The sequence below is a fragment of the Ictalurus punctatus genome, chromosome 23 (genome assembly GCF_001660625.3).
Source record: "Ictalurus punctatus breed USDA103 chromosome 23, Coco_2.0, whole genome shotgun sequence".
NCBI lineage: Eukaryota > Metazoa > Chordata > Actinopteri > Siluriformes > Ictaluridae > Ictalurus > Ictalurus punctatus.
Genome location: NC_030438.2, coordinates 6,811,837 through 6,825,941, shown reverse-complemented (window position 1 = coordinate 6,825,941; position 14,105 = coordinate 6,811,837). Strand labels below are relative to the sequence as shown.

Sequence of the window (14,105 nt, the reverse complement as noted above, 5' to 3'; positions counted from 1 at the left end):
AAAGCTATATGAACTGTGGAAATGTGGTATTTAACCAGAAAGATCTTGAGAGATCCTTCCCATTCCTTATTTATTTAGTGAATACTAACTTTAACTACAAAGAAGATGTTTAGGAATTCTTTTAATCCACAAGCTGTAGCCTTGATGAATTACCAACTCAGGTTTAATATATAAGAACAATGTAAATAATGTATTTATTGTTCAATGTATTTATTTCTACCTTATGGATGAACTTTCAATTAAGATTTTAAACAATGTGTTTATTTCGACCTAATTGCTCTTTATAAGAAGACACTAAAGCTCATTTATTTGATATATGTTGTCTCATGTTCTATCTTTGGACTACTGAGTCATGTCTCTGAGTGTGTGTTGGTGGATGTACGAGGCCTTTTCTTTAGTGTAGATATTGTGAAGCCGAAGGCAATTTTCCCGTCGACGATAAAGTGATCAAACAAATCAAAAGTAACGGACAATAAAGGCATCAGTCGAGCAATTTCACAGTGTTTCGTCTTTTATGTTTTTTTTTTTTTTTTTACATCGACTACCTTTTTTCGCTTTTTCGTTCACACCAAGTGTGTAGGAAAAGATATGAAATATGGCAAAAAAATTAAAAAATGGCGGTACTCCAAAACCTTAAATGTCTCTATTCGAATCATGCACCACTTTAGAAAATGAGCCACCACTTTATACAACACAGGATTTCTCAAACACTGCATATTCTTTTTTACCTTTCAGGTTCGGATTATCTGTTGTGTGGTAAACAAAAACCCAGCATGGGGTAAGAATACAAGAGAGAGAGTGAGAGAGAGAACGAGAGAGAGAGTGCAAGAGTGAGAGCGAGAGAGAGAGAGAGAGAACGAGAGCGAGAGAGAGCGAGAGTGAGAGCGAGAGCGAGAGATAGATCGAGAGAGAACGAGAGAGCGAGAGTGAGCGCAAGAGCAAGAGAGAGAGATAGATCGAGAGAGAGAGAATGAGAGAGCGAGAGAGAGAGATAGATCGAGAGAGAGAGAATGAGAGAGTGAGAGCGAGAGAGAGAGATAGATCGAGAGAGAACGAGAAAGCAAGAGTGAGAGCGAGAGCAAGAGAGAGAGATAGATCGAGAGAGAGAGAATGAGAGAGCGAGAGTGAGAACGAGAGAGAGAGATAGATCGAGAGAGAGAGCAAGGGAGAGAGAGCGAGGGAGAGAGAACGAGAGACCAAGAGAGAGCGAGAGAGAGAACGAGAGTGAGCGTGAGAGTGAGAGAGAGCGAGAGAGAGAGAACGAGAGAGAGAGATAGATCGAGAGCGAGAGCAAGGGAGAGAGAGCGAGAGAGAGAGAGTGAGACAGAGAGAACGAGAGAGAAAGAGAGAGAACAAGAGCGAGAGAACGGGAGAGAGAGCGAACGAGAGAGAACGAGAGAGAGCGAGAACAAGAGAGAGAGCGAGAGAGAGAGAGAGAACGGGAGAGAGAGAGCAAGAACAAGAGAGAGAGCGAGAGAGAGAGAGAGAGAGACACAGAGCGAGAACGAGAAAGAGAGAGCGCGAGAGAGAGAGAGAGAGAGAGAGAGAGAGAGAGAGATACTTATTGTACTGGCTTTCTACCCTTAGTTCTGCATCGATACTGGATGGCAGTGTATAAGTCATTGTTCCAAACGCTCCACTTCACCCGCTGATCTTTAATCCCACTGTATGTTTTAATCTCACGTAATCAGTCAAGTCATAAACATTTTAAAGCTTTACATGTTATGCTGTAAATACATTTTCTGTTCTGTGTCATGTGATTAATGTGTGATCTTCTACAGCTTCCGAGATGCATTTCGTAACGCAATTATGAGCTCACTTTTTTTTTTTTTAGTTTAAACATCTTCCATTGACATGTTGGTCTATGTTCATTTCAGTGACCAGTTTCATATATTACCCACAATGCCGATCGAGCCATCTGCTGATAGTGGCACCAGATGTAATTTACCTGTACCTAAACAGAACAATGCAGCAGTGCTTTAGTCCTTTAGTCTATCCAGCTCTCTCAACTGCTCATCTCTTCACTCTGCTCCATCAGATCAGCTTCCCAAGCTGCAAGTTTCACGCTAATACCGCTGTCAACGGCATCATCCCCGTCATGCCGTAGATCGCTAACTAGCCTAGCTGAGTGTCTGCTATAACTCAGCGCAACTGCACTGCATTCTGGATGTTTGAGTCCAACATTTGCAAAAAAAAAAGAAGAAGCTGTATCTCACATGCGACTCACATTTCAGCTCCAGCCGGATGAAGTCTGTGTTGCCCAGGTTCTCCAAGAAAACCCCATGAGGTGCAGAAGTCTTGAAATAAAAGGAAATATCAGCACTGGTTTCAGCATGGAAAGTGGAGAAGTGCAGGTAGGAGGACGGTGTGTTGAAGGAAGCGGCGTTCCAGTAACTACCTGCAAAATGAGCACGGAAAAGCACACGGTTAAATGTCTTCTTCATAAAGAAAATTCAGATGGATAAAATACGATCGATAATAAATGTCATGGTGGTTCGGTTTTAAGGGATTAGTGCATCATATTGGTGCAGTTTGTGGGAAATGAAGAACATTTCTAGAGTTAAATGCAATGGTGTATGAGGGGAAATAAAAATCAGGTCAAAATATCAGGACAAGGAAGGAAGGAAGGAAGGGAGGGAGGGAGGAAGGAGAAACATAAGGACTCAGTACTTAAGCACTTGTCTCATCAAGTATATCTCCCAGAAGAATCACCCATTCTCACCATTTTCTTTCACACACACACTGTTGTGCAGCCTGGCATTGTCTTACTCTCACAGATTTGGGCAGGAAGTGAAAGCCATCAGGGAGAGACTGAGCTTATCACAGCTGCTCAGGAACACTGGCTTCAATCATACACTCCCTCTGCAAATCTTCTCACAAACACTGCTCATTAACACCCAGTGTGCACAGGAGGCTCAAGCCAATTGACGATGGTATCAGGAAACGCCAATATATTCCATCTAGCATGATGAAATTGGACTATTGCCAGTCAACATCTACTTTTCACACGACAGGCAATCTCTCTCAACTCTGCCCGTGTCTGTATGAAAAAAATTCTGAATTCCTGCACGGCATCACTTTTGATATGGCAGGTTGGAATTTTTCGTATGGTAACCATAGATACTGCAAAACATAGCTATTGATTGGTGAATATAGATCATGCCATTATTATAAACCAACGCCCTGCATCTATCTCATCTTACCCACATTTAGTGCATGTTTTCCGGAAGCCGGAGAACCCGGAAAATAACCCGTGCAGACACGGAGAGAACATGCACAGAAGCTCCATCAGACAAGTTTGGGATCAAACCAGGGACACTAGAGCTATAAGATGCCAATGCTACGACGTCAGTCTTATTTCCTTGTATTATTTTTATCTAAACATATCTGTGCTTTGGGTTTCTTTCTACCAGGAGGTGACATGAAGGGGATCCAGATCTATACCTTGCAGACTCTCCTGTCCTCAGCTACTGCAGTTTTCAATGTCTCTGCTAGACATCCTGTCACGGATGTCAGCTTACCACCTGAAACAAAACCCCCCCAAGGCAAGACCGAGCTGCTGTACTGTATATTCCTGGAGATGAATCCCCATGTCAAAACGTGTCATCTTGTCATCTCTGACAATGCATGCAACCTTGAGAACCTTGCGAGACAGCCAGCTATTCTTCTCTCCTCACACTGCTAATGTGAGTCAGTCATGTAGGATCTCCTTTACAATTTCAGGTGGATCTGGTCATTTCTCTCCACAAAGGTCAGTCTCTTGCCATCTCAAGATCGGAACTCTGTCCTGGCAGCTTTTCCCTTGGGTACCATTGGATCCTTGCAACTGAACCATGCATAACTTGTTTTCAAGCTGATTTACATCCATCCTACGATGCCTCTAACAATATTTCACCAAACATTAAAATTACAAATGCTCAGAAAAAATGTGATACAACCCTTACAATAAAACGATAAACTCTTCCTTCTTTCCTGTAGACTTCTTTTTCTCTCATTCGTTCGCTCTCACCCAGTCAGAAAAGAAGCGATTGATCTTTCACAGAGGCAGTGTAGGTCTTATAAGAACCCAACGTGAGGGATTTTAAATAACGAGACACTGACTTCTGAGAGCGGAGCCTGAGGTGGGAGGATGTACTAGCGTAGACGCTTTATGAGGAATTATAAAAGAATCATAACTGCAGATGTGAGTACGATCAAGAACACAGTCTGGGGAGTCAGACAGTATTACAGTCGTAAAATGTAAATAATGCTTGTAGAGCAATAATTCCATATCACAGAATTTAATTTTTTTTTTAAATAAATAAATAAATAAAAAGGAATTTAATACACTGGACAGAGAGAAAACTCTGTCTGGAGTCAGGAGTCCAAAGACGGAAAGTACTCTGTTTATCACACTGTTATGAATTTACCCTCTCAGCCCACTTTTAAAAAAATGCTCTGATCATGTGTTGTTTTGTTTTACATTCACGCCATGTGTTTTTGTTTATGTTATCCCACGTGATTTTTGTTTCACCCCTAGTCTTGGTTCTGCCCCTGTCATGACATTGATTGTTTACCCTAATGTGTTCACCTGTTCTGTGTCTCACCTTAACTAGTTTGGTTATTTCTACTCTATTGTTTCAGTTCCATATTGTAATCTTATCGTGCAATTATTCCAAGCCATGTTTACCTGTTTCCTGTTCATTCTGGTTTTTGACTAGACCATGCAAGACCCTGTGAATGATCTATTACTATAGGAACAGTAACTGTATTATAATGAACATATATCAATACATAATATTTATTAGACTTGCCTTTCTATAACTATCTCATAGAATATTAACCGACATCTTCTGACCAGTCTTTTTTGCTTATTGGTCATTTCAGCAGCGCACACCAACTTTTAATGCCCGAGGAGTAAAAGAAAGAAATGCAAGGCAAAACAAAAGAGAGGAGTGAGGTTTCCTCTGGGAAAATATATCCATTAATAAAGTAAATGCTGAAAAAACAAAAAAAAACAAAACACAATCTGTCTGACTATGAAGCTGCAGAGGCTAATATAATATAGGCAATAAAAATACTGCTGTGGTATTAAATAACCATGACATACTTGTACAGCTTTCCATTCTGATCACTCGCAGGGGTTTGATTAGTGAACGATAAAATTTTCAGAAACTGCTACACATCTGGAATATGGATGTAAACCTGTCATAATATATTAAACATCAACATTAGCCTCTGTGACATCTCCCAAACTGACTAATAAGCCTTAACATGAATACGTTAATAAAATGGTGAGTTCAGTGACTATCCATTTGCCATCACGAGGGATAATAAGTTTCCGGTTTCTAGGAATGACTCTTATATTAGCCCTGTTTACCTCTGCCCGTTTTATTGCTCTTTCATGATTTGCCCAGATGGGCTGAGATGTAAGTTTACCAGATGGCACTTGTGCAAATGGCTGTTGCAAAGAACGTCATTAAAACACCATGGAGGGATGTGATCGTTCAAAACGATCGGACTGTTTATTTTGAGTTGGCTTTTATTATGACAGCCAGTCGACCTTCAGACTTGAATGGGGGAGAAATGATCATAGTAGAATTAAGTGCACTTAGGAAACTAATCACTGTATTAGAACAAGAGCGTTAATATAAACAAAATCTTATAGCAACTACGTAACAGGATAGCGATTTTATGGAGATACTAGAGATCCTGATCCTTTCTGCTCTCCAGACCTGCCTGATCCGTTTCGGATGTCCTACCTCTGGATGGCGTTCTCATCTACTCCAATTCCAGATTGCTGGGACTACGGCTGCTTCTAAGGCCAAACAGACTGCATATAAAACCATAATGAACTTTTTCACACTATCTGTTGTTACACAGATGAGGACGGGTTCCCCTCTGAGTCTGGTTGCTCTCAAGGTTTCTTCCTCTTAACATCTTAGGGAGTTTTTCCTCACTACCGTCGCCACCATCTCGCTCAATTGGGATAAATTCGCACTTTTAATATCTGTATACCGTGTTTATATATGTCTGTAAAGCTGCTTTGAGACAATGTCTATTATAAAAAGTGCTATACAAATAAAACTGAATTGAATTGAATAGCGTTGATCTAGCAGGGAAGATAGCTGAACTGACTTTCCTGTTGTACTTTGAATTTTCCCAACACAGATTCGGTCTATTTAAGTACATTAAATTTCCCCTCTCAGATGAGAAGAATTCCTTCCAGTTACTTCCAACGAGTTCAGTTTTATTTTAATGCTATAAATATAAATCACAAGGCCGTCATCTGTTTTGACACAAGCTAATGTCCAGCTTAATTGAACTCTTATCAGCTGCTGTGATTCTGAGCCGTGGGATGAGGCTTCACGCCGTCTGTCCCCACTGTAAACTCAGAAGAAAGTCTGTGTTCACAAAATAACCGTTAACAGCAAGAAGTTTTTCAAGTGTTTCCACGTGGCGAAAGTAGAACGTTCTCTTAAATATTACTCAATCCATTTTCTTCTTCTAATAAGACACTGAAGATGAAAACCACTTTACCTCAGCAGCCATGAGAAGTCTTACTAATAACCACATGCAGATTCGTTCATCACGGTTTCATTCTTAGCATTCCTTTCATCTTATCAGTCAATCCAAGAAACTAGACAGATATAAAATATCAAAAACATAACAAGATGTACAAGATGTACGACAATCTCCACTGCACCTCCTTTATAATCCCTACTTTTAGAGTTAATAATGCAAGACAGATGTGTTTTCTTCCTTAATTAGTGCCATAAGTAATAATGGCATCATTTTATTAAATACATTTTTTTTTTGTCATCAATTATTTAAGGAAATGACAACAGTATAATGCTCGATTGAATGCTCGAATCTGATTGGTCAGGAGGCATGCATTATTTTGGCATAACAGCACGGCTCGGAAACTGTAACATGGATGCTAGGTTAATATTAATGCGCTTCCTCTAATACGTTATAGTTTCTATAGTAACAGCTCATGCAAAGGGACCTGTACTGTATGGCAGACATTCCTCATTTGTGCAAAGGTCGAAAAAAGCGGATTTTAACCCCACTGTACTGTAACCAAATGCAGTGTGTTAATGTTGTACCAGCACCTCACGGGAGGTCATGACAAAGTACTGGGGTATTATTGGTGACTTACCATGGGCCATGGAAAGAAAACTCTGTGCATGCGTGTAACATGCCATATAGTACAGTATGCCAAAAACAAAACCTAGCAAACAATGTTAGATCTACAGTATATTCAGGAAAACAGGAAGTATATATTTGTGCTGTGGACAAGTAAATGCATAAAGCATAAAGAGTTTGCAATTACAACTACTCTCGAGAACATCTTACAAATAATAAATACTTAAATGGATGATTTAACTCACGGTCTCCGTGACAGTGCAGAGGTCCCACCGTGAGCTTGGCCTCTGATCCGGGTCGATTTGTGTCGCCTACAGCTACCTCGCTCACGGGCAAGTGATCCTTATAGACCAGAAGCCCTGAATCCTCCCTCCTATAAGCAAAGAAAGTGCTGGATTAATATGAGCCAATCAAAGCACAGCATTTTCAAACAGGATGAAATACAACCATAATCACAGTGCAGCATTTATATAATATATATATATATATATATATATATATATATATATATATATATATATATATATATATATATATATATATATTTGAATTTGTCTTGAATTTGAATTTGTCTTGAAACAACATAACCCACCTCTTTTTGATTGTTCACTTTATTTGTCCTTAACAAACATTAATACACACCTTATAAGAACACAAAGACATGCATGAAGCATCAAGCGTACCGTATTTTAATATCAACATTCAATAAACACCGGTTACGTTATGAGAGAAACGGTATTATTCCTCGCTAAATTAAACACGTTCATCATGTATAATTAATATCAGATATATAACAGCATGATTGGAAGACGGCCCACCAGACTAATGTCCTTATTTGTCCTCGTTTGTATTCATTACACTTGACTTGCTCTTATGTTTTATTCTAACTAATGAAACCAATTTTATATCCTTGGATTCATCTCATTTTCATCCTAATATATTACCCCAAGGCTCCATTTTCACCCGGGGGAAAAAACAAACTAAAAAAGAATTGAATCTTTTGGCATAATATTAAATAAAACACAGCTTTTCCTTTTTGTGTGTGTGCTTGTGTCATAAATTCACACATATCACTTCTTCTGTCATTTTTTTTTTCTCTAGTTATTACTATATTTGATTAAATAAAGAATGACTCATTAGACTTTCTATCCATTTATAGTTACATTTACTGACTTGGAACATTCATGAAATAAGTTATTTTGTACTATCATTAATGTTATAAAATAAATTGTGATTAAAAGTTGTTCTTTAGGCGTTAGTAAGACAAAAAAGCAACATCTTCAAGACTTTCCCGCGCTGCAAAATCTTACCTCTGACTCTGGAGACTCCTTCCAAATATGCTAAATTAAGATCTCTTCACCATAACACATTACACATTACACTTCACTAACAAATACACATTTGTTTTTTGTTTGTTTGTTTTTACTGTTTGTGTCCAACATACGAATCCCCTGTTACTACAGAACGCATTTAAAGTGAACACTTGCTCATGTTATATAGAATTAGTTCAAAATAATGAATACATTTTGATAGCATTTTGATGCTAACACAAGCCCCTAAGTCCATACCCCTCCATCACTGTGATTTGATGAAGTTGTGATCATCCTCACCACTGTTTCTGATCTGCGTCACAGTTGCAGTAGTGTTTGGGGTCGATGCAGTTGTGCTCGATGCCACAGGAACATTTCTGTACCCCCGGTGCAGAGCCGCCCCAGTAGATGTGTTTCTCATTCCCTCTGCCAACCCACCATGTGTAAGGAGTTCCGTCTGTAGAGACAAAGTAAGAAAGTATAGCAAGAATGTGACTGTAGAGAAAGTGTATAGACACTGTTCATGGTAGCATTATTGCTGTTTTGCTATCATCTTAATTATACTGTATATGCGATCACATGCATGACACCCAGTGACCCAATGGATCCTAGTTAGTTTCAGCACTCATCATATAACGGATACAAAAAGTCTACATACCCCTTCTAAAATGACAAGTTTTTGTGATTACACCAAGATATTCATGATTCCCTCCACATTGGTAAAAAACGCAGTTCTGGCTGAAGAAAAGCAGCCCTAAAGCATGATGCTGCCACCATCATGCTTCACCGTGGCTTTGGAGTACTTTGGTTGACGTGTTTTTTTGGGGGTTTTTTTGCACCAAACATACCATTGGAATTATACGTTTTGGCATTGGTCTCATTAGACCATACCACATTCTGCCACATGGTTTGGGGTGATGAAGTTGAGCTTGGATGTTTTTTATGAGTAAGAGCATCCGTCTACCCACCCTACCTTACCCTACAGCCAGACGTGTGAAGAATACAAGAGATTGTTGTCAGATACAGAAAAAAAAATCAATACTGGTCAGATATTCCTGAGTCTCCTTTAATGTTTCCATTGGTCTTTTGGCAGTTTTTGTCTTGTCCTTTTGTAAATTTTGGAGGGACGTCCTATTCTTGGTGATTCAAGCACTGTGGTGCTCCATTTTCTCCAATTGTTGATGATGGCCTTCATGGTACAGCTAATGTTTTGGGATTTGTTTTGTACCCCACCCCTGCACACTCTATATGGCTGAGATATATAATAAAGATCTACCTGACATGACTTGAATTTAATTATCAAATGAGATCTGAGTCACTGGAGCTGTAAGATGGGTAAAGACTGTGTACTAGCTTTAAGAAGCCTATAGATAGAGAAGATTGTACTTGCAGTGATTTTATAGCCTTGATAAGCTTCATACTCAGCACCACAGTGAAAATCAATGCCACAGAAACAGATGAAGCAGATCGACTTTCAACCTGAGGAGCTGAATCATCTTCAAGACACTCAATTAGCAGCAGTGGCATCTGTTGCTTCAAGAGACAGCCCTAAATTAAGGATTGGTTTTGTAACAGAGATCGGTGGCAGATAGCTCAAAAAATCCAACATGGCCTTCTAAAGCTTAAAGCGGTAAACGTCTTTGCATTAAAGTTTTCTTCACTGACATTATACACTGCATTAGTTAACATGAACAAACGATCTAATTCATCCTTTAACTTTAACACACCATAATTAACATTAATTAAAAAAAAAATCTATACAGATTAGAAAGTCAAGTACCCTTCACTGCATAACAAAAAGTCCATGGGGGGTAGTCAAACCTGATCCAGCTCCTCCTACCTAGGCAGAACTTGATCCAAAAGTCCAGCAATGGCTTGTGGTTCAGGTCGATTATAATATGTTGTACAGTGTAGTGTGTATTAGGGTTAGGGTTTAGGATTACACCTGTAGGAGTTAGATCAAATCCAGCTCCATCAAATCCATCAAATCCAGTCACTGTAGATGAATTTCATTAACATATAAACAATTACAGTATACACAGATAAGCCATAACATTAAAACCACCTGCTTAATATTGAGTAGGTCACCCTTGTGCTACCAAAATAGCTCTGACCCGTCGAGGCACAGACTCCACAAGACCTCTGAAGGTGTGCTGTGGTATCTCACACCACGATGTCAGCAGCAGATACTTTAAGTCTTGTAAGTTGTGAGGTGGGGCCTCCACGGATCGGACTTGTTCGTCCGGCACATCCCAGAGATGCTAGATCGGATTGAGATCTGGAGGAATTTGGAGGCCGAGTCAACACCTTGAACTCTTTTTCATGTTCCTCAACCCATTCCTGAACAATTTTTTTGCAGTGTGGCAGGCTGCATTATCAAAGGACACATGTCTCTCTATCAGTCCAGACTCCCTTATGGCCATTCCTCAGGCTTCTGACCACTTTGAAGAAGTGAAGTGAGTACAAGCAGGATTTCCCTGGAGGTCGGGGAAGTAAAAAAAAAAAGGGGGAAATTACTTTCTTGGAAAAGGGGATGACAGCTTCATTTCTCCATCTGGAAGACCACAATAATGAGCAAAAGAAAATCCCTCAGAGGTTACATCAGCTCTCTTATTGTTTTGGTTGTAGTTCATTTAGGGAACCCGTGCCTTCCTCCTGACCATCTTTAGCTCTACAAAGACAATTCTGCTACAGGAAGCAAGAGTGAAAATGAGGAGCCAGGTTTTCCTTCAGGAAAAGAAAGGATGGTAGATCGAAACTCATCCCCTTGCGTCAATGAGACTTGTAGTTGTCTCAAACTAGAATGAATGATGATCACACTCTGGAAACAGTGTATCAGGTAATAAATGTCCAATCACAGGGTTCAAAATGTTCTGCACTGGTATAACACAATGCTATCTATTTAGTGCTCCAAAATCTGAGTGAGCATGGCCTAAACTATTATGTGAATTCCAACTCTGACATATCCTCAACTTCAGCTACTTACAGCTACTAACTCAAGCTCATAACAGACCTCAACTAGAGACGTGTATGGGACTTTGTTTTAAAATTCTGCTCGTATAGTTATTATTTTATATATGTACCTCCCTACAACATTTTCTAATGAATTTAGTTGGTTCTATTTCCAAAAATAAAAGCAAATTTGTAGCCTCATTTAAACTACCATGACCGGGCAGGTACTAAGGATGAGTGAATAAACACATATATACCCTAAATGCATAATTCACATTTACATTAATGAATGTGTTTGTTCTTTGTCCCAAAAGCTTTATATTATATTTGACTACTTGCTTGGGCCTACAAGACAGTAAAAACCTTCTCAAACCAAATCATCCTCACGTGCAAGTGAATAAAACCGGCGTGTTTATTTATGTTATGTTTATTTGAAGTATTTTATTTAAATCCAACCGTCACAGTCATAATACCGCAAAGGAGAAGAACCCATAATCTTAAACGGGTCAAACACAATGAGACAAAGAAACATGAGGATTTCTAAAGACAAACTAATCGAGAGACAAACTCAGAACGGTGGAGACGAGACCAAAACAAAGAGACACGGCGATGTAAACAAAAGCACATTAAAAGAACTCAAACACTCATATGACAGCATTATCTGATGATATAGTGATACAATTATCTGTATTCATGCTCGCAGCCTCTCTTTGCTGAAGGCTAGCAAAAACAAATAACCGAATAGACTTGTACTACTTATCATCTCAATTTGCCTGCCTTGCATAAATGGAAAAAGGAAGAAGTTGCTTTTGTTTGCTAGGCATAAAGCTCGAACAGCTGCTGAATATTGGGGAGAAGTGCAGTGACCGTAAACAGAACACAACAGAACATGTGAGTAAAGTTGACCACATGGAGAGGGACTGTATTAGCGAGGAGACAGTGTGAGAGAGAGAGAGAGAGAGAGAGAGAGAGAGAGAGAGAGAGAGAGAGAGAGAGAGAGAGGGGAAAGGAGCATGCTTTAAATAATTAAATGAGAAAATACCAAAATCACTTATATTGTCTGGCATCCACCCAAAATGCATGAGCTTCCCACACCAGAGGGGTGGGCATACATTATCCAGGAAACCAGCTTTGCTCAGTTTGCTCTACTCCGCCCAGTAATCGGAGTCCCTCATTAAACTGTCAAAGCAGAGAGCCCGTGGGAAACAGAGAACAAAGACCGAGGTCTGAAGTGAAAGATTTACACTCTTCTTTAGTCCAGTGATCTGAAGTCCAAGTCAAATCAGGTAGTAGGTGCGTGATGTATGTTTTTTGTCTGTTGACAGTTTGTCGCTACAGTGACTGGAGGGAGAAGGGTGGACAGCAGAGGGAAAGAAAGAAAGAAAGAAAGAAAGAAAGAAAGAAAGAAAGAAAGAAAGAGATTGTGTCACTTACAGACAAACCACTGATGTGACCCTGCAGGAGCAAAACCATCTGCTTCTCCACTTACAACCCACTCACTGTCATGATTCAGCTCAGTGGCTCATTTTCCTGTCGTCACCTTTCTCCCCTGATACCCTTACCAGTAGCTGTAACTTCAATCTGTTGCCTGGTGTACGAGCTGATACACCAGAATCTCAATCTCCTCTAGTCCTCTATCCATCCATCCATCCATCTATCCTTCAATCCATCTTCTGTACTGCTTATCTGATACAGGATTGAAGGGAACCTGAAGCCTTTCCCAGGGGACCCGGGGCACAAAGCGAGGAACACCCTGGACAGGGTGCCAACCCATCGCAGGGCACAATCGCACACACATTCACACACGACGGACAATTTAGAGATGCCAATCATTCTACAATGCACATGTTTTGGACTCTGGGAGGAACCCAGAGGAAACCCCCGAAGCATGGGGAGAACATGCAAACTCTGCGCACACGGCAGGAACCAAACCCCCAACCCCGGAGGTGTGAGTCAAATGCGCTAACCAATTTAATATACAACCCCAATTCCAAAAAAGTTGGGACACAGTGTAAAATGTAAATAAATGTAAATAAAAACAGAATGCAATTATTTGCAAATCTCGTAAACCCATATGTCATTCACAATAGAACATAGAAAACACATAAAATGTTTAAACTCATGAAATGTTCTATTTTAAGATAAAATAGTAAGGTCATTTTGAATTTGAAGGCCGCAACACGGACCAAAAAAGTTGGGACGGCGGCAACGAAAGGCTGGAAAACTAAGTGTTATTAAAAAGAAAGAGTTGGAAGAACATTTTGCAATTAATTAATTAGTTTTGGCAATTGGCAACAGGTCCGTAAGATGATTGGATATAAAACGAATATCTTAGAGAGGCAGAGTCTCTCAGAAGTAAAGATGGGATGGAATCTGGATGGAAGCAGATGTTGCTCTAAATATAGGCTGTATATACCTTGCAGCATATATTGTGCCTTTCCAGATATGCAAGCTGCCCATTCCATAGGAACTAATGCACCTCCATACCATCAGAGACGGAGGCTTTTGAAATGAGCGCTGATAATAATCCAGATGGTCCCTCTCCTCTTTAGTTTAGAGGATGCATCGTCCATGGTTTCCAAAAAGAATTTTAAATTTCAATTCGTCTGACCATGGAACAGTTTTTAATGCAGTGCTGCCCGAGGGCCCGAAGATCACGGGCATGCAATATTGATTTTCACCCTCGTTCCTTGCACACAGAGATTTCTCCAGATT

General features: G+C 39.8%; 1 protein-coding gene across 1 annotated transcript in view; it reads right to left on the bottom strand.

Moving 5' to 3' along the window:
- LOC108256479 (contactin-associated protein-like 2) overlaps window positions 1-14,105 on the bottom strand; it is a 121,900-nt gene that overhangs the window by 14,042 nt on the left and 93,753 nt on the right. The window contains exons 14-16 of the mRNA XM_047150219.2: window positions 8,739-8,895; window positions 7,374-7,501; window positions 2,228-2,398 (exon numbers count right to left, since the gene is read on the bottom strand). Of these exons, the coding sequence (XP_047006175.1) occupies window positions 2,228-2,398; window positions 7,374-7,501; window positions 8,739-8,895 (456 nt within the window). The remainder of the gene's footprint in view (window positions 1-2,227; window positions 2,399-7,373; window positions 7,502-8,738; window positions 8,896-14,105) is intronic.